This window comes from Juglans microcarpa x Juglans regia, chromosome 6D (assembly GCF_004785595.1).
Source record: "Juglans microcarpa x Juglans regia isolate MS1-56 chromosome 6D, Jm3101_v1.0, whole genome shotgun sequence".
NCBI classification, from domain to species: Eukaryota; Viridiplantae; Streptophyta; class Magnoliopsida; order Fagales; family Juglandaceae; genus Juglans; species Juglans microcarpa x Juglans regia.
In genome coordinates, this window is record NC_054604.1 from 8,633,824 (window position 1) to 8,654,575 (window position 20,752).

Genomic DNA, 20,752 nt, shown 5'->3' on the forward strand with positions numbered 1-20,752 from the left:
AACTAACCAATGGTTTGGTTAAATTAGTTACGTAATTTAGATAAAATGAGAAGTAATATTTTGTTAAAAATTAAATAAAATATTATTATAATATAAAATTTTAACATTATTTTTATTTTATAATTAAAAAAAATTAAATTATTTATTATAATTTTATTAAAAATTTAAAAAAATTATAATAATTATATAAATAAAATATTATTATAATATAAAATTTTAACATTATTTTTATTTTATAATTAAAAAAATTAAATTATTTATTATAATTTTATTAAAAATTTAAAAAAATTATAATAATTATATAAAATGAAATGAAATAAAATAAAATGTGAATGTTTAATTTTGTAAAGAAAATACAGAAAAGAGCACTCGCAAGTGACAAGCGGACACCAAACACAAACAGCGCTTCATCTGTCATCCCACGCTCCACGTGTCTACATTCACTTTACATGTCAGTGCTCTGTTTTTTTTTTTTTTTTTTTTTTAAGAGATATTCGGATTCCCCCTCCTCCATTGTTCACACATGACACACCCATATTAATAAGGCCATCTCTCTCTCTCTCAGAGCCTGCAATAACCGGACAGGCTGTCTCAGAGGAGCGCCATTGCTACCTCTTCTAAGCAGTAACCATTCCTTCTCAGATCATGGCTGTCTTGGCTTTTCTAGTGCTCTTCTTGGCCATGACTGGCCATTCAAGTAAGCTCGTAGCATTTTTCTTTTCTTCGTTTCTTTCTTTCTTCCCCCCCACCCAAAACTAAAGCCTCTCTCTCTCTCTCTCATGTTCGTTTCTTAGTTTCTTTATGAGGGTGCATTCAGATTCAATGTTCTGATAAAAAATGGTTCATATTTGTTGGTAGAAATTGTTGTATAATCCATATTTTGTACATTACCATCATTTTCTTTTTTCACATATTATGTTGGTGTTATACAGTATTAGTGTTTCCCTTTCGTCACATGTTGCTAGTTACTGGTTTTCGTCTCTTGATAGACTTTTATCTTCTGCTCAGTTTGTAAAGCTCTTATATGGGCTAGAAATGCTTGTGATGGAGGATATAACCACCCCCTCTTTTTTCCCTAACATTTCTCAAAACAAGTTTCTTTCTTTCTTTCTTTTCTTTTGTTCTGAACAAACATTCTCATTTTTCTCTATAAAATAATCCATTCTCTACAAAACAAACATTCTTATGCTTTTGTAAAACAAATCAAAGGACTTTGCTTCTCTCGGTTGCCTTTTTTTTTTTTTTTTTTTGAGTGAAAATCTTGCTAGCAACTCTCTCTCTCTCTACCCGTCCAGAGCTGATCTGCTTTTTCTTTTGGGGTGGGGGGATTGTGGTAATCAGGTGCTACCTGGTGTGTTTGCAAGGATGGGTTGGGTGACGCAGCCCTACAGAAGTCATTGGACTACGCCTGTGGAGCTGGGGCTGACTGTAACCCTATCCATGTAAATGGAGCCTGTTACCAACCCAACTCTGTTAGGGCTCATTGCACCTATGCTGTTAACAGCTACTTCCAAAAAAAGGGTCAAGCTCAGGGCTCCTGTGATTTTTCTGGCACCGCCTCCATTTCTACTACTGACCCTAGTGAGTTGCATGCCTTTCTTAACATTCTAATTTTTCTTTCTTTTTTACACAGATACGATTAGGGAAAAATAGAAAGAAAAAACAAAACTTTTTAAGATCAGAGAGCTCATGGCTACTTCTTCTTTTTTCTCTTGGTGATTTACAGGCGTTACTGGTTGTGTTTACCCTTCCAGCGCCAGGTATAATTTTCCTTGCTCTTTTCTTTTTTCAGCTATTTACTTATTTTCCATAAACTTAAACACGCAGTTAAAAAAATCATATTTGTTGCATCTTTTCAATTTTCTTGTCAGGATGTAGTGGTGGGTCCTTTAATTTCTTAGAAAATGAAGGTCCCTTAACATTTACGACCATTAAAAATCCAATAGGGCGTCATCCCTGTATCAGGGCAGTGAATTCTTTGTGCATGGCTGGTCAATGTGAGGCAATACTGTTTTACCTTAGAAAATGTCATGGAGAGTGTAGCATTACCTTGATCTTCGTTTAACTTCTCATACTCAGGGAACTTGAGTGCCAGTAAAGTTACACTGACAAGATAAATATAGGCATTTTTAGACCACTGGCTCTATTCTTTGGCAGATCTACTTCTACTTCTTTCATCCTGCAAAGTGCAAACGCCCAATAGCCATTTTTGTGGGAATTACTAGCTCTAAGCTCTTGCGTTGAGAAGGCAGAGGAAAGTTGCACCAATTCTTTGCCATTACACATTCCACTCCATGCTTGAATTTTATTGGCTAGTTTGTTCACAATCTTTGTGAGCTTGGACTTAAGCGAGTTCTATTACATTTGCATACAGAAAATCTCTCTGCACTAATGCTGGATGCTTTTTTTGGCTGCTATAATCCCTTCCTTTTCTCCTTCACATTTTTTCATGGGGAATAAATGCCTCTCTTTTTTGTATTTTGAAAAGTATAGCCGGGTGAAAGAAAGATTTCAAGTCCTACATCATTCTCTCTCTTTATACCCTTATAAAATGCTATAATTTTTGGAGAAATTGAATCTAGACCCTTCTTTTCCATTCTCTCCTTTACTCGTTTCACCCAATAAAAATGCCTTCTTTCTGTCATTTTGACCAATATTCAAGATTGCATGATGATGTTGCTGACTGGGTGCTCATTTATTGGTTTGGTAGCACTGTAGGCATTTAAATACAACATTATGCTATGATTGGGATCCAATGCCTTTTACCAAAGGTTAATCCAAACAGTGTAAAAAGCTGTATGGAAAGACAAAATTGTCCATATCTCATCTGTGTCAGCACTTTTGTTTTGTGACCTCTGAGAAGGCTAAGAAACCATAACATATAGGGTTTAGATGCAGAGTACAGTGGAAAGTGGTCCAAAAAAATAAAAAAATATATTTTAACTAATTATATAAAAATAAATTTATAAACTGATATAATTTAATATAATATATTATATTATAAAGTTATTTTTATTATAAAGTAAATTTAATAAATTTTATGAAGTTATATTAATTGGTGAATTTATTTTGTGTAATTTTTTTATTTTTTATTTATTTTTTATGTCTCTAACCGTTAAAAAAAAAAAAGAAAAAATTGAAGTGAGGGCGGGACAGCTTATTAGAGAAACTGCCCACATTGAATCCTGATAAAAAGTCATTCTTCCCCACTTTGATGGTGGGCCAAACCAATTTGTTCGATTTTAAGTGCTTCTGTCGTAATAGTAGGGTTTGGGATGGACAAAAGTTTTTGAGATTTGAGCCAACCTTTGAAATTTGAGAGGTCTCGTGTATTGTGCATGTCTTATCCTTTTAAGTTGTTTGCCTTTTTTACAGAGGAATTCATGGAAAAATAGAGAATTTGACCTCGTTCGGTAAAGGTTTTTTTTTTTTTTTTTTTTTTTTTTTTATCAACAGCAAGAAAAAAAAAAATAGCATGTTTTTCAAAAATAATTTTACCCTTTTATTAGACTTTGTTCCATAACAAAAAAATCCAGACAGTTCTTTTAGAAACAACACTTCTAAAAGCCTTTTCATATCAAATAACTTTTTTCCCTTTTCAACCTACCCTATAACTTTCACGAGCATTAAAAAAAAAGGAAAAAAAACACTTTCCTAAATGTTTTCTCTTTCCAAAAATATTTCTCAGGAAAAAAACTCTTTAAACAATTTTCTTTGATAGAGGAAAATGTTTCTGTTATCCACACATGGCCTAGAGGCTAGAAGATAGGGGGTCCATCCTTCTATGCACCAATTGTGCACAATATTCAATGACTATTCTAACTTCAATCAAAACGCCTTTCAATTTGTTAAAAAAAAAAAAAAAGAAAAAATCTATTAACTTGTTGGATTTAAGTGAAAAGTAAAAAACATAAAAATCAAAACAAAAAATGCCACAGAAAATTATAATCATACAACTTTTCAATTTTACTTATTTACGTTCTCAAATCCCAATACACAACATTTTTTAAGAACATATTCTAGTTTTTCTGTCTACTTTCACAAAATCCAGTAAACAATACCTCTAAAAAAATTCTAAAACCAACATTGTCTAAAATTTTCTGAACCAAGCATACCTCTAGTCATGTATCTTTAAGAAAATTTCTTTAACATTTTTGCAGTCTGATGCTAGGGTCACCGAATGTTGGGTCCCGACAATTTTTTTATTTTTTATTTTTTATTTAGTGATTAAAGAAGTATTTTTTAGTGATGTTGTAATTATTTTTTTAAAAAAGAAATGTTTAAGAATATAAAAAAAAATGAATGAAAAAAAAATAAAAAAATATTTTTGTTCATTGTCAAACATTGTCAACTTCTTGTTGAACGACTATGATATCTAACGATCTTTTTAACTAATAAATGAAATATCATTGCAAATTATTGCTTTGACGTTGAATTTATTAACGTATTAATAACTTTATTGCTGATTATCTCATCATGAATCTTTGATGGCTTCTACCATGGTGCAGGCAAAGCCACATGCAGACCAGCTGTATTGTCCACCCTTCCACAATTTAAAAGAAATCACGTAATGCATATAAATAGAAGAAAATAACCCTCATAATGCACAATTTAGGATGAGCTGCAGACTTAGATATCTTGAGTTTGATTCGACACTAGGAGCTCCCTTAAATTACCTAATACACAGCTGCCACTTTTTTAGAATTTTAGAAATATATAGCAGATGATTCTGTGAGAAGTGAAATCATACCGTATGAAGTGTTGAGATATATATCAGGTTGCCATGGTCTTCTCTTAGAAAGGGACATTTCACTTGCATTTGATCCAATATAAAGCTATAAACTAAAAGTTAAAATACTTATGAAGACAAAAAAATTTCAAATTTCAAACTCTCCATGTTGTTCTTGTTTAGTAGCTGTGTGAGTGAGCATCACTGGCATTTAGTAGTTATAAATCGTATAAATTCCAAAATGAAGTAAAAACCTATTTTATCACGATCTTTATGTTTGATTAACTTGGTTTTGCTTTACAACGTGAGGATAGAGTAGATCTCATGTCATATCAGAAGACCTAAAGAATAAAAGAACAATATATACAAAGTAACGTACAGTTTCCATTTCAAAATCGTTTAAAGCTTATTTGGGAAATGATGGAAATTCTACTATTATCATGTTACTTGTCAGACAATGCAGGTACCCGTAACTATGCTGCTTGGTCTTTTTGCAAGCAATGGATGGAAAATCATGAAATTCGTGTAAATCTGAAACTAGCAGAGAATCCTTAGATTTTGAACAAACTTAAGATTCTATATTTTCTTTTCTTCAATGTTTATCAAATCAATCTATGTTTTGAAGTTTCAAAGACGTGCTTGCTTATGAATTTCTGGTTATTAAGGTTGAGTTAGTAAACCTTGCTTTATTTTCTTAACTCAGTGCTGCAAGCACCAGTACAACCCCAACGACAACAACGCCATCATCCACCACCACACCCACAACTACAACCGCCACGCCCACAACCACCAGTCCATACACAACAACGCCTTCCACTGGAGTGCTAGGAGGGATTGGTACTGGTGTAGGGCCGTCAGGAGCTGGCATTAATACAGATGAAAGTCATGGTGGGCTTACACTCTTAGACACTACTTTCTTCTCTTTCTCTATGACCCTCTTTTTCACAGGCTGCATGGTTTGGTGGGGTTGAAGAGAGAGGAACCGTGATGGTGGTGGGGCAGGGTGGTCAGAGATGATGCTGGATTTCAGTGTCCAGAGGTGGGTATGCATGTGATTCTGCTGTTGTTTTGTAGCTGTTCATCTAAAGACAATCTTGCTAGGTTCTGTTTTTTTTCTTCTTCCTGGGGGCAAAGGGTGGGCTTTTGATTCCTTTGGTGGTATTATCGTGTTGCTAGTGGGACAATGGGACTCTCTCTCTCTCTGTACATCTAGAGGGTTGGTAATTTATTAATTTGATGAGAATTGGGCAACCCATGTTTCTATTTGGTACTGGAAAACTCTGTAAAATATCACTATGGAGTGTTCATTTCACTTTTATTTCTTTTCTAAATCGTTGTCATGCCTGTTATCCTGGATGCCTCATTGTGAAGAGCATTCAACTTTCATATTGAAAGTGTAAAGGACGTGTCCCATCACCCGTTGTGATTGCTCACCTGGAAATCATTGAGTGGACGGCATGGTGTGCCTGTGACCTCTACGATACTTTAAGTCAGTAATGAGAAGTAATAATTCTAGAATGCATAAAATCAGAGAGGTTAAGGGTTACTTCTTGTTCCTTTATATAGACATGGAGAATATATGATGAATATTATAAACTGATTAACTTTGTACTATGCTCAACCATCATAAAATTTATCCCTGATGTATTGGAATCACCTAATCAGACGTGGTCCAAATCCATAACGTGAGAATTTATATCCCTTCCTACTAATAGATCGGTGGATGAGTCTTTGCTAAGTCACACGATTCCTTTGAACCTTTTAGGAGTGATGGGCTTTGGGCTCCCAGTTTGGGCCAAATCAATATTAACTCTTCTAATTATCCCACTAATTCATTTTGCATATAAGCATGGTGAATTCATAATAAATGAATTATAAATATTTTGCTTCACTCTATTGTGGACGCTTGAGATCCTAGACCATCCCGCTGGTAATTTGGGACAACTTATGGGCTACCCTGCTGGTCCATTTATTATTTTACTTCGTTTCCGCATAACAAGAGGCAGGAATTTTAAACTTGAGGGAACTTGCGTATGTTACCTAGTAACCGTCACCATGTTCTTCAATCATTTCACTTAGAGGTAGGTAATGATGATTTATATTTATTACTTTCATTTCTCTACTCTCTCATTTTTCATCTTCTTCTTGATTTCTTCATTTCTTATTTATGTTCTTAAAACTTCATTGTCTCGACTTCTTTACCTGCGACCCTAATCTTCTACATTTTTCCTTTTCATCTACTTCTTTGTTACCCTCATGGCCCAATGAAATACATCTCGAATCCCTGCTGTCCCAGAATCTTCTTCCACTAAAGGCATTCCATACTTCAAAGATTTCGAGTGTCGCTCCACCCTCACTGCCAAAGACTTGTCGAGTCTACGCAACACCTACGAGATCCCAGACTCCATACTCCTAGAACTCCCTCGCCGCAGATGCGTCGATGAAGAAGGGTTCGTCGAGAAGGTTGCTCTTCTCATCTGTGCCCTAACCCATAGTTTGCAATTTCATTTTTGTCGTCCAATACACGACGTTCTTGATCTTCTTAGGCTGACCCCTGTGCATCTTCATTCTCATGTGTGGCAGGTTTTTCTTTGTTCTTGTATTGCGTTTTGTTTGGTTTTGGAACTTGCTAGGGAAGAATACCCAGATTTAACTGCCTAAGAATTCTCGGCGATTTATTCTTTGAGAAGCTCTTTGGGTAACATTTGCAGCTTTCAGATTAGGAAACAGAAGTTGGCCCGTTTTGAAAGTCCTCACTCAAATGCCAAACAATGGACGATAAAGTTTTTATTGGTCTTGAGCGCCGATTGAGAATTTCCCCATTCAGAAGTTATGCTTCGGGAATTTCCAATTAGGGCTACCTGGGGTAAAATTCCTGACAACAAAGGCCTAATGTTGGCTTTGGAACCCCTATCTGAATGGGAATAATCTCGTGTTGACATGGTTGCCGCTTGGGCGAATGATCATGAAGATGACCTTTGGACTGAGTATTTCCTTACGCCTGCCAATATTGATCGTTTCTTGATGATGTCTGACTGCTCGAAGGGCAAAGGTTGCCTTTCCTAAGCAAGGCCATGGCGCCATCTCTCCCACCAAGTCTCTCTTAGAGTCTACTCCAAAGGCTTCGAGGAAACGTTTTTGCCAACCTACTTCGGATAAACCTTCTCCCGTAGCAAAGAGGGGGCTGCATGCACAAACGACGATGCCTCCCTCGTGTTTAACCGACCTTAAGATATTCTCCTTCTACCCCCAATCACTCACCAACACACACACGCCTTCTCCAAGTCTTGATGATGTCGAGGGTTTGATGGGTCAAGCTCTTTCTAACTTGGCAACCGAGTTTGACATTGATCTTCCTTCCCAATAATTTTATTCAGAGTCTAGCCCCACCTTCGAATTCCTTACATTTGAAACATCTTATTTTCCCAGGGAGGGTGGTGAGGTCAACGTTGATATGGACGCCGCCTTCTTATTGAGTCTTGCTGACCACCCATGAGGGAAATCAGGGTAGTGGAGATGGTGCCCTAGGTGACCGTGGTGTCTAGGGAGGCGAGAAGGGCGGCGACGTTCTTGTTTGTGAAGAAGTGGAAGAAGAAAGTGAAGGCAAAGGTTTAACACCCTACTCTTTGCCTACTACCATCTTGGGGGGAGAAACCCCTCCACTCGACCTGGGGGCTAGTGGCGACCACGTTTCTATTCCCTTTCCCTCTTCTTCCTCTTTTGGAGATGACAATGGGTATTCTCCCTTAGAGGAAGGTGTTCCTTTGGGTGATCTCGTGAGTGAGGACATCAGTCTTGGAGAGGTTGAACTTGCTTACACCCACAATGTTTCCCCGACGGGAGATTTGGGTAAGGCCCCTAAGATTGGAGCAGACTCATAGGGGGTGCTTTCTAAGGCTTAAGGCTTTCCCCCTTGGTCCTTACTATAGGTTTGAGGTAAGGTACAATTAGGAGGGGGGGGGGGGGGCGGGGGAGTTAACTTCCACCTCCTCTGGTCATGCTAAAGATGAGGCTGTTAGCAACATAGCTAATCGGCTAAGGAATTTTCTTTCTGGGATATCTCCAACTCTACTCCTTTAATTTCTCTTCACCATTTTTCCAAGAAGATTGTTTAACAGTCTTGGGTTTTATCTTTGTAAGGTGTCGATGATTTGGCGGTCTGGATCATGGCGTATCGTGCTGATTTCGAGGATGAAGTCCGCTCTAGGCGTTTCTTCTCTTTTTACGCCAAAAAAGAAATTGAGAGATGGAAAGGTGAAAGGGCGGAGTTGGAGATCCTACTTGAGCAAGCGGATCGCTATGACTTGGACATTCTTCGCGACGAGGTTTTTCACCTTTGCGATGAACTCCGTCGCACCATGCAGGTGAGGGTCTGAGACAACTTCTTATTAGGACAGTTGGAGTTAGAACATGATTCCGTTAAAGCTCAGCTTTCCCGTGCCCGGGGTGAGTTAGAGTCGAAGCATGGTCGTGCTCGCTTTGACCTATCCGCCCTCTAGGAGGAACTCAATTCTGTCCGCCAAGAGTTATCTAGTTCTTAGCGGCACTGCATTGAACTCGGGGAGCATTTGGCGGCCTCTGAATAGCAAGCGGCTAGTTAATCTTGACCTCTCTAAGGCGCGTGACGCTCTAGAAGAGTTGATCAAACGGCACGAGCAGTACAAGAAAGTTCGCGCTGACGCAGACGAACAACAAAAGAAGCTTAACGAAACGCTTATTAACAAGGATAAACGACTGAAAGAAAAGACCTAGCTGGTGAAGATGTTGGAATCTGACTTGGCGGCTACGAGAGAAGAAGTTGTCCACCTTCATCCTCAGATGGTGTCAGCGCCTGGCATTAGGTATCATGCTTTTGGTTATGATATGGGGTCAGCGTGCTTCGACTTAGATCGCATTTGTTGGCCAATGCTCATACTGACTTGAGGCGTTTAGATTTGGGGATGTTCAAACCTGATGCAGCCTTGCGTCAATTGGTTGACGCCTTTGGTCGGGATACCATGCTCGATGCCTTCGACCATCCTCATCCACCTCCACCTTCTGGCGATCCTAGTACTTAGCTTTCTATAAATGATTATCTCTTTGCTACACTTGTAACAACTTTTTGTAAACAATATACAAATTCTTATATTTCCCTTTTGTAGTCGTGTACATTGGGAACATTATGGCAGTTTTGACCTTTTCGTGCTTCCTTTTGCTTTTATTTCACAAGGCTCTTTCTTTCTACTCTCTGTGTGGCTTCTTGTTATATTTCGTTATTGTCGTCCTTCACACCGTTTTCCTTTGAACTGCACATCTTTGTACTCGATGTTGATGTTTGAGGGTGGCATGGTCTGATGATCTCTGCGCCCTTTTTACCTGGCACCGCGAGTGTTTGTACTTGTCATTGGTGTTTATGGGCGGCGTGGTCTGATGACTTCTGCGTCCTTTTTACTTGGCACCGCGAGTGTTTGCACTTGTCATTGGTGTTTAAGGGCAGCGTGTAGGGATGTAACCAGTTCGGTTGGGTCCAGTTTTGGAGAAATTTTGAAACCGAACTAATATATACCGGTTTTGGAAATTTAAGAACCGATACATAGATCGATTCATCACCAAAATCAAAACTTTCGATTTTTCCAGTTTCGGTCCAGTCAGATCCGATTTTTCGGTTTACCATTTACACATGTGACACTATATATGTTTAGTATTATATTTTTTTTAATAATAAACTTAATTGTGAGAATTTAATATTTATTATTAATAAGTACTAATTCTTTAATGTTCAATTATAGTAGTATAATATAAGTAGTGTCTAACTTATTAATGAGATTAATAAACTTGAATAATAAGATTAAAATAGTATAATTAGTGTCTAATTATATTAGTATATATACTTGAATAATAAAATTAGAATTTCATATTATATTAATTAGAAGTGTTGCATATAATATATATAATAATAATATAAAATCATATATAATATAAAAAATTAAAAATATATATGTATCGGTCTGGTTCGATTTAAACCGGTTTTCAAAATATGAAAACTGATACCATACCGGTTTAGGACCAATTTTCTTTTTTAAGAGCCGGTACCGCACCAGACCGGTTCATCCGATTTTTCAATTTTTTCTTACACCCCTAGTGGCGTGGTATGATGACCTCCGCACCTTTTTTACTTGACATCGCGAGGTTTATTACTCGTCATTGGTGTTTAAGGGCGGCTTGGTCTGATGACCACTGAGCCCTTTTTACTTGGCACTGTGAGTCTTTGCAGTTGTCATTGATGTTTAAAGGCGGCATGGTATGATGACCTCTACGCCCTTTTTACTTGGTACACTCCTCAACCTAGGGGTATACTTTTCGCAATACCCTAATGAAGGGGAGGCATATGTGTGTGGATTTAAATATGAACCCGTTCAAGTATGCTATTCTCCCCTCTAGCCATTGCATGTCATTTAGGCTCTTTGGCAGCTTCATGTTCATGATTACTTTAGTCTTTTTTGGGGAGGCTTCAATTCATCTCTCCGACACTATGAATCTCAGAAACTTGCTCAATCCTACTCCAAATGCACACTTTGATGTGCTCAGCTTCATTTTATACTATCGTAGTAGCTTCCTTTAGGTCAGCCAGATGTTGGGCAGGCTCTTTGCTTTTAACTAACAAATCATCCACGTAAACCTCCATGGTTTGCCCTATTTGGTTTTTAAACATCCGGTTGACTAGCCTCTGGTAGGTTGCCCCTGCGTTCTTCAGGCCAAATGGCATGACTTGGTAGCAATACAACTCATGGCCTGAGTAGGCGTCCATCAAGATTAACATCTTGTGCCTTGCAGTGGCATCTACGATGACATCGATTTCATGGTATACGAAAATTGTCTTTTGGGTAGGCTTTATTTAGGTCGGTGAAGTTTACGCACATTCTCCACTTCTTGTTTGTTTTTTTTTATCAGGACAACATTGGACAATTATTCAGGGTAAAAGGCTTCCTTGATGAACCCCGCGGCGAGCAGGCGTTCTACTTCCTCAGTTATGGCTGTGTATTTCTCTGTGTTGAACGATCTTTTCTTTTTTACGTACCTTCTTGTGCATGGGATCCACGCACAGTCGGTGCTTGATAACGCAGTTGTCAATTCTGGGCATATCTTCATGGCTCCAGTGAACACATCTCAGTGATTTACTAACAGTTGCTTTAGGGCCTCTCGGTCTACTGGGGGATCCTAGTTCCAATTTGTGTTGTTGCGTTGAGGCGATTTGGGTACAACGTTATGATCTCAAGGGCTCATTTGCCTCTGCTTGCTGTAGGTTTTGCTCATCCCTCACCTTTATGCTCCTGTCCAAAAGGACTATGGGGGGTGGGGGCAACGTGCTCTGATTTTCCTCTTGGAATGCCTGGTTGTCGCCGCCTCCAATAGTGCATACTTTTTCCCCTTTGCTCCTCAGTTCTTGCACATAACACTCTCGTGCTAGGGCTTGTTCTCCTCGAGCTTCCCCCACTCCGCCTTCAGTTGGAAACTTCAGCTTGAGATGGTAAGTCGATGTAACTACCTTGAGACTGTTCAATGTTGGTCGCCCTAGTATAGCATTATATGATGAGGGCACCTTCACAACTAAGAAATCGGTCATGGTGGTTGCAGTACGCGTCCCTTTTTCTGTAGTGACGAGGAGGGTAATGACGCCCACCGGTTGGATCAGATCTCTAGAGAAGCCCTTCAATGGTGTCAGCGAGGGTCTTAGCTTAGTAGCGTCTATACCCATTTTTACGAAAGCCTAGGGGGGCCCTGTCCCTATCATTATTCTGAGCCGCTCTGTCCCTTTCGTTATTACGGGCGTCCTCCCTTGTTGGGCACGATCTATCTGGCCTGTTGCTTCTTCTGGGATTTTATCCTCTCTCAAATCGTTGTTTGGATTTTACTCGCTCCACAACCACTCGCTCAAGCTTCCCCATGCCCGCCAATTCGATCACTATTTTGGTCATGGTTGCGCAGTCCTCTGTCCAGTGTGAGCTTGTTTGATGGAATTTGCAATAGCACCGCCGGTTCTAGGCTGGTGGTGTTCTCTTTCTGACTCCTCTTTTTCTTGTACACTCAAAGTATTGGGGATGAGTCAGGTACTATGCTCTTGTCGCTTTTCATGCCTCCTCTCTTGGTGGTTCAATGCAGTTTTTTTGTCTCCCATATTGCTTTTGCGTTCCACCTTCAGCTCCCATTTTCTCCTGCAATGTATCTTCGGCGTTGATGAAGTCATCCCCCCTATCCATGAACTCCCTCAGGGTCGAGGGAGTCTTTCTTGCCAATTCAGCCATGAACGGGCTGCATGGCCAGATTCCACCTAACAAGGCGGCCAGAGTTATCTTCTCATCTTGGTCGTCTATTGTCAACCTTTCTTTATTAAAGTGGGTAAGGTATGCCTTTAGGCTTTCTTCTTCCATTTACTTGACGGTCAGGAGGTACGCTGCTGGGCGCCTGCGTCTTCTGCTAGATTCCTAACAATGCTTTGTTTGTAGCCTCTGCGATCCTAGGTGGAGCGTTCCAAACCATCCTCTCACCACTCCCCTCAAAGTTAAGGAAAAAGATCGGCATATGTGATTTCACCTAGGAAAACTGTGGAGTGTTCTATGTGCCTTGAAGTTCTCCAGGTGATCTACTGGGTCCTTGGACCCATTATACATCTCTTCTGGGGCACTTTAAACTTCGGCGGGAGCGGCACAACCATTAATTCCGCACTATAAGGCAAATCTGTGCGGCTCAGCAGTTGTTCCATCGAGGAAGATCCTCCCATTTTCTTCACCATCTTCTCATATTTGTCAGCGAGACTATGTAGCTCATCATGCAGCTTCTTTTTTTCCACATCTTCTGCGTTCACTACCCTGTTGCTATGTGATTCTCCTTCTCCCTGTTTGCTGTGGTTGGGTATGGTAGCATCACCGAGCTCAATGTTGCGGCGCTTTAGTTCCTTGTTCTCTTTCCTTAGGTTTTCCATGGCGTCTAACGCCATTTTTAGCTTTCTTCAGTTGCTGCTAACCGTGTTTCCATGTCTGCAGGTGCTACTTCCGGTTCACGAGTTGCCTGAGAATGGGGGAACCACGTTGAAGTCCAATGAAAAATTGAAATCATAGATTACAGGATCCCACAGACGACACCACTATAAAGGACGTGTCCCATCACCTGTCGTGATCGCTTACCTGCAAATCGTTGAGTGGGCGGCACAGTGTGCCATTGACCTTTTTAATACTTAAGTCAGTAACGAGAAATAATAATTCTAGAATGCATAAAATCAGAGAGGTCAAGGGTTAACTGTGACTCCTATATATAGGCATGGAGAATGTAAGATGAGTATTATAAACTGATTAACTTTGTACTATGCTCAGCCATCAAAAGATTTATCCCTGATGTATCAGAATCGCCTAATCACATGTGGTCCATATCCATAATGTGAGATTTATCCATTCCTAATAGATCGGCAACTAGGTCTTCGTTTAGTCACATGACTCATTTGAGCCCTTTAGGGGTGATGGACCTTTGGCCCCCAGTTTGGGCCAAACTAATATTAACTCCTCCAGAAAGTTTCATTTCATGACCGTACTTAATTTAATTGCAACCAAGCATGTCATTGTGAACAATTCTGTGTTATCTTAGGATCTGGGATTATGCTGTGTACCATAATAGATCTACGAGGGTAAGGATTTAGACACTTTAGAGGCCTGGTTACATCATATTGTTGATTGAAATTGTTCCAAATTCTAGTGGATTGTAAACAACTTGGCAGCAATTGTTACAGCAACCTAAAGTCCTAACAGCAGCTAAAATATTACCTTGCTGTGAAAGAGTTGGATCATGGATGTGAAACTGAGTTATCTCGGTTGGTATCGGTCATTTTGGGTTGGATTAGAGGTGGGGAAGCTGCTTTGTCAAGGATAAAATGTGAGGCATGTGAGCTTTTTGTCACTTGCTTTGTCTTGACATTGGTGGTGATAATTTGTCAGATCGGCAGAGGATGTATCTATCACGTTTTATTCTAATTAGCCACTAAAACCAATCTGACACATCTACTACCTAACACGTGTGCGTGACAGTTCACTCCACAAGAAATATTCTCCTAAAGCCATAAAAAAAGTTGATTGCAATCCATCGCCATAACTACATGATTTTGGAAATCACTAAGCATGTAGCAACTTAATAAATTGCAAGCCTAGGTTGCTACCAATTAACATGTGGTATTCTCAACTTGTCATAGGATGTTATAAGGATTAAAATTGATGTTTAATTACAAATGTTTTGGGCCACATAGGCGAGAGGAGCACCAGAGAGATTCCACATGAAAGACTAACAAAAATTAAAGAAAAATGATGAGTATGTAAATGTTATATAATTATTTTGAAAAAAATAAATAAATATAGAATCTACTTAAAAAAATAATAATTTTTTAATAATAAATATCACTCTTTTTTTAAAATAATTACATGATAACATTATCTAAAACTAAAAAAGATAGCATTTCCATGAAAGACAGTAAACCTTCTCTCTCCCAAATAGTTGTTAGCTTAATTTAGTGGAGTGGGAGGCCACGTTTGGTGGCTGTGTCATGCACGTGTCCGAGGAATCTGACTTGGAGATGTCATTCTCATTGTAACTTTTCAAAAGACACAGTCATCACTTCCATAACTAGACCAATTAACCAAACCTAACCTAATGCGGTGGACAAGAGTTCTATTAAATATTTGAATAATATTACATGTAATCGTAAAATACACTAACGTCATATAATCATTTTAAAAAATAGTAAGATTTAAAATTAAAAATTTTTTTTTATGTGAATTCTTTATTTATTTAATTTTTTTTAAATAATTATACGTCACTTATATACTTACGATTGCAACTATCATTTCTCAAAATATTTAGCAATTGGAAGATCAATAGGCACCCACATGGAATTAAGTTTTCCTAAATACTGACTCAGAGTCTCAACCCTCTAGTTCTGTTTCCTTAGCTACAAAATGTGGGCTGCATTTACTTGCTAACCCCCTTATATAATAATTGTTTATGTGCTTGTCTACTGTAATTTTTTTTTTTTTTTTGGTTAAAAAAAGACTTCTTTCCCTTTCTAGTTAATAATTATGTTGCGGAAATTTTTATTTTTATACTTTTTTTATTGACACACTAAATACATCATTAATATTAAAGTATGAAAATATTAGTTAGTATGAAAATCATTTATGTTTTGAATTTTCTACGACCAATATGATTTCACAAAAAGCAATGTATTTATGCATAGGCTTGTAAGTAACACCACTCTTGTACTATTATAGCAATGTCATTGTCTTATTCTATTTTGTCTTTCTTTCTCCATGACCTGATTTAGTAGTGCCATTTTATGTGAAATGTTTATTTGGGTATTTATTGGTTCAAGTCTTCTTGACAATGGTAGAAGTATATTTTTCTGTTTCTTTTTTGGTGAATCTGGTTGAAGTAGATATCTACTCCTTATATAAAAAGAGACATGTCATTTTTGCCCTTAGCATCAATAGTCGTAGAGAAATGATATTTACAGTCGTGAAGTACACAAACGTCGCGCAATCCCTTTAAAAAAAGAGAAAATATGAGATCCAAATGAAAAAAAAAAAACTAATTTTTTAATAGCAGACCCCCACTCTTTTTCAAAATGATTGCACTGCAATTGCGCACTCCACGATTGTATGTAACATTCCTCATAGTAGTAAATATCTATCTCGGCTTCTATTTTTTAATCAAGCTTCATATATATATATTGAACAAATACAAGATACAAGAGTTAAAAGGTGAGAGGCCCCAACAATCACCCCCAAACCAGCTAATACAACATGAGAAAAAAAAAAAAAAAAAAAGGATTTTGAAACCAATGGTTCCTACCCATTTCCCACATGAGGATGCATCTTAAAACGGTTTTTTTGTATTTTGATAAACGGAATGCAGCACAATGACGACTAAAAGTTGCAGTGGATTGTGTTGTGCTGCTCTTTACTAGTCCAGTTTGATTGAAAGAAATGCCCACTTCCTTTTCCTTACAATCTTTGGTTAGGATAAGCAGTACCATAAGAAAATAGCATCCAGTAGATGGTTCGATACACCGACAAATAGTCGTCAGTGGCTGTGAAGGCTCATGGGAATCACATGCCACTGTTGGTGAGAAGAGGTATGTTGGATCTGCAAGATCCAAGGCCGTTGATCCCGTTTCTACAGTGCATGGCGGCAAAACACACATCTTGACGCTGCGGCACATGGATCTCACACACTACTCGAATGGATGCGGTTCTTCCAGTAGCCAATAGATCGGCAGCTAGGGAGTCTTGTGGAGTTGCGTGTGACGGTCGAAGGTGGTTGGAAAGCAGTAGATCGGCCTATCTCCATGCTATTTTAGGAAAAACAAATGTTAAACAGGACAAAAGCCGGTGGACAGTGTCAGAAAGTATTGAAAGGAGAGAGGGGAGGGAGAGCCAAAGCTCCCACCCCCCTTTGGACGGCAGAGGGAGGATCTTAGTGGATGAGTTTTGAGAGAACTTTTCAAAATGAGAGAGAAGGAGAAGAATGTGTTCACACTTCACTGACACGATAGCTATCTTGGCTTTAGTGGTATGCTTTGGAATGTTTTAACAGTATTAAGCAGCCAGGTAGCTTCTACAGCTCGATAAGTGTTAGACGGGCATTTTTTTTTTTTTTTATCCCCATTATGTTGGAAAATGGTGTAATGGGTTGAGAGATTACTTTCGTAGTTGAAGAACCACACATTCGTTTTTCACTATAACAGCGACATTGTAGCAACAACTAAAACTTTAGTGAGAGGAAGAACTTCCCTTTAGCCCTAACCACACACCATAATAGAATCCAATGGGCTAAGTCTATCATACATAGGGTGAGAGAAGGGGCTTCCTCGTATAGTAATATTTTTTTGCCGATCCCATTATGAGCCCAAGACCAATATAAGATCTATGCTAGTTCATAAAAAATACAACAATCTCCTACTTGGACAACATAAATCATTCAACCACAATGTGAAAACCAACCAAGCATCTTCATAACATAACAAGTCCAAAATGTGTTTGCAAGTATTTAGTTACGCTAACCATACACTGACAGGATGTATGAAGCTTAACAGGAACTCACAATCACGTGACTTGGATAGGTGAGATGCAAGTGTGATGGAGAAATAATATGAGATAGTGGTCAACACTCACTTTCATAAGAAGCCCAACAAGACTAAATCTGAATGTCTTGTGTGATGAGTATGTTAATTCCATAAATAGCATGTGCACACAATAACATATGACAACATAGTCAAAATTCACAATTCACACATACATATAGAACTCCCACTAACTAAATATAACAGAAGGTTCAAACAAACCCATATTGGTCACATGCTCCTGAAATATTTTTGGAGCCAAGCCTTTTGTTAGTGGATTAGCCAACATCTGTTATGTGGAAACATGCTCAACAACAAATGTGAGACTCAACCACTCTCTTTAACAAACAAATATTTAATGTCGATATGCTTGGAGTGTGAAGAGCTCCTAGAATTTTGAGAGAAAGAAACTGCTGCAAAATTATCACAAATTATCTTTAAGGGTCTCATAACAAGCAACTATCATATAATCTGGCATGTAGTCTCATAACAAGCAACTACCATATAGCCTGGCATATAGTCTCATAATAAGCAACTTACCCCACCTCCATAGTTGAGGAAGTTGTAAGTGTCTCTTTAACACTTGCATAAAAATAACCCCTCCTACCACATGAACACATACTCCTAAGTTGATCTTATGTCATCTGGAAAACCTGCACAATCGACATCAGACTATCCAACTATATCTAGAATGTTGAATCACCAAATATGTTAGCAAAAAATCTTTAGTGCCCTGTAAGTACCCCAGTAACCTTTTTGCAAGTTTCTAGAGATTCAAACCATGATCACTCAAGATCTCTCAACTAAACTAACAATATAGGCGATATCAAAATGTGTACATGCTTATTCATACATCAAACTTCCAATAAATGAGGAATATGGAATAACTTGCATCTGATTTCTCTCATTATCATTTTGAGGGTATTGAGATTCAGCTAGTCTATCACCTTTCATAATAGATGCTTTCTCTGGAGAACAATCCTGTATATTAAACCTATTGAAAAGACATTCCAAGAGTGCCACTAAATCTCTCACAACTAATTTGTATACCTAATACATAAATACTTCACTAAGATCCTTCGTGTCAAAATGAGAAGACAACATATGCTTTGTCTCAAACAAGAGCTCAGTGTCATTTTTCGCAAGTAATGTATCATATATATATATATATAGCACGAGAAAAAACATATTTACTCTCACTAAGCATCAAATATATACTTTGATCAACAACATTCACTTTAAAAAAACACACACAAAAGTTGACTATCTTATCAAACTTCAAGTACCACTATCTTGATGTTCGTTTAAGCCCATAAAAATGGCATTTTTAGTTTGCACACCATATGTTCCATCTCGTTTGTTGTCATCAAAATCTATAAGTAGATATGAAATTATATATTGCTTGAAATATCAACAATCTCCTCCCTTTTTTATGATGACAAACACTTAGTAAAATGGTGTTATATGCAGTAATGTTTGAACCCCCTTGAGAATGTTCATTAGTAATGCTCATATAAAAAGTTTCTCCATAGTATAGCCTTGTTCAATGAGTTGAGCAAGCGTATCTACCCTCAAAGCTAAATCCAAGTTCATGACAACTAAATTGATAGTGAGAGACTTGTACCAATCTTCATGCTTGGTTTCGGTTAGCGTTTTGATGGCAGATAATTATAAAAGCATAGTAAGGTTGCCAAAAGCTAAGGATAACACAAGATTTATTATGCATACACAAGAAGTACGCACCCATAAATATCCTCGTAATGAAAATATAATTTTCATTTCAAACATAAATCCCAAAAGCTGAGGATAGCGCAAAATATATTATACATACACAAGAAGTATGCACCCATAAATATCCTTATAATGAAAATATAATTTTCATTTCATACGTAATTCCCAAAAGGTGAGGATAACACAAAATTAATTATGCATACGCAAGACCTACACCAATAAATATCCTCATAATGAAAATATAATCCTCATTTCAAACATATGGTATAATCCAAAACACAAAATAGATTCTTACACATAATCATGCCTTAATTTATGCTAGAGTTCAAAAAACATAATGGACTCCTACGCATGATAAAGCAAAAAAAAAAAAAAAATACGACGACTTAAGCTGACCCCTTTATCGATAGGATATATATGAGTCATCAAATGCAATGTACTTAATAATTTTCTTTATCGTTATAAACATCATTCCAAATAATTATTCACCGACAAGATGAAAGTAATTATTCATATGGATATTAGAAAACAACAGGTATTCACTGAAAAGTTTCATTTTCATTCTTTTAATATCCAATTATAAACAAAAAACAAAATTCAATTATTCATCACAATTTGTTTCTCGACCAATGAAAACATAACCAATCAGAATTGTTGATTTTGTCCATCTTTCATTGTTTATGTATGCAAACATGTACAAATCTTAAAGAGAATGCATGCAAGCATGCACAATATTGTAAATATGCATTTATTCAATTATTTATTGGAAAATAAGGATGATTGCAAATTTTTTTTAAATAAAAAATTATTAAAATAAGAAATTTTATTATTTTATTTTGTCGGATCCGGGTCAGAATCTGGATCCGGTTCAACTGGACGACCCAATCAACTGGGTTGATCAAACGAGTCAGGTTAACAGGTCAAAATCAACAGTCAAACAGGTCAGGGACTACCCATGGTAGTGGGTTTGGTATAAAACCTGATTCAGCCCAATGAACTTAAACCCAAAAGGGTTGTGCTAGACCCAACAATGGATGAGATCATATCTACAAGCTCAAAGTCCAAAAACAAATAACCCAAGCCTCAAGCTCAACTTAATACCATATTGAAGGGTTGGGTTTAAAATTGGGCCAATTACAAGCAACAAGTCCAAGCCT

At 37.7% G+C, this 20,752-nt stretch overlaps 1 protein-coding gene across 1 annotated transcript; it reads left to right on the forward strand.

Annotated features, from left to right (window-relative positions):
* The first annotated feature begins 446 nt into the window (after window positions 1-446).
* Window positions 447-6,047, forward strand: LOC121234248 (PLASMODESMATA CALLOSE-BINDING PROTEIN 3). The gene is made up of 4 exons (XM_041130124.1): window positions 447-697; window positions 1,342-1,581; window positions 1,727-1,760; window positions 5,433-6,047. Exons 1-4 carry the CDS (start codon window positions 646-648, stop codon window positions 5,698-5,700), a joined length of 594 nt encoding a protein of 197 aa, XP_040986058.1. The 5' UTR covers window positions 447-645; the 3' UTR covers window positions 5,701-6,047.
* Window positions 6,048-20,752: the final 14,705 nt, after the last annotated feature.

Bases quoted from the DNA above. Each gene is read 5' to 3' on its own strand.
- LOC121234248 (XM_041130124.1), top strand. From the start codon at position 646: ATGGCTGTCTTGGCTTTTCTAGTGCTCTTCTTGGCCATGACTGGCCAT. The intron at 1,582-1,726 runs GTGAGTTGCATG...GGTGATTTACAG, and splicing joins CATTTCTACTACTGACCCTA to GCGTTACTGGTTGTGTTTAC. The intron at 1,761-5,432 runs GTATAATTTTCC...TTCTTAACTCAG, and splicing joins GTTTACCCTTCCAGCGCCAG to TGCTGCAAGCACCAGTACAA.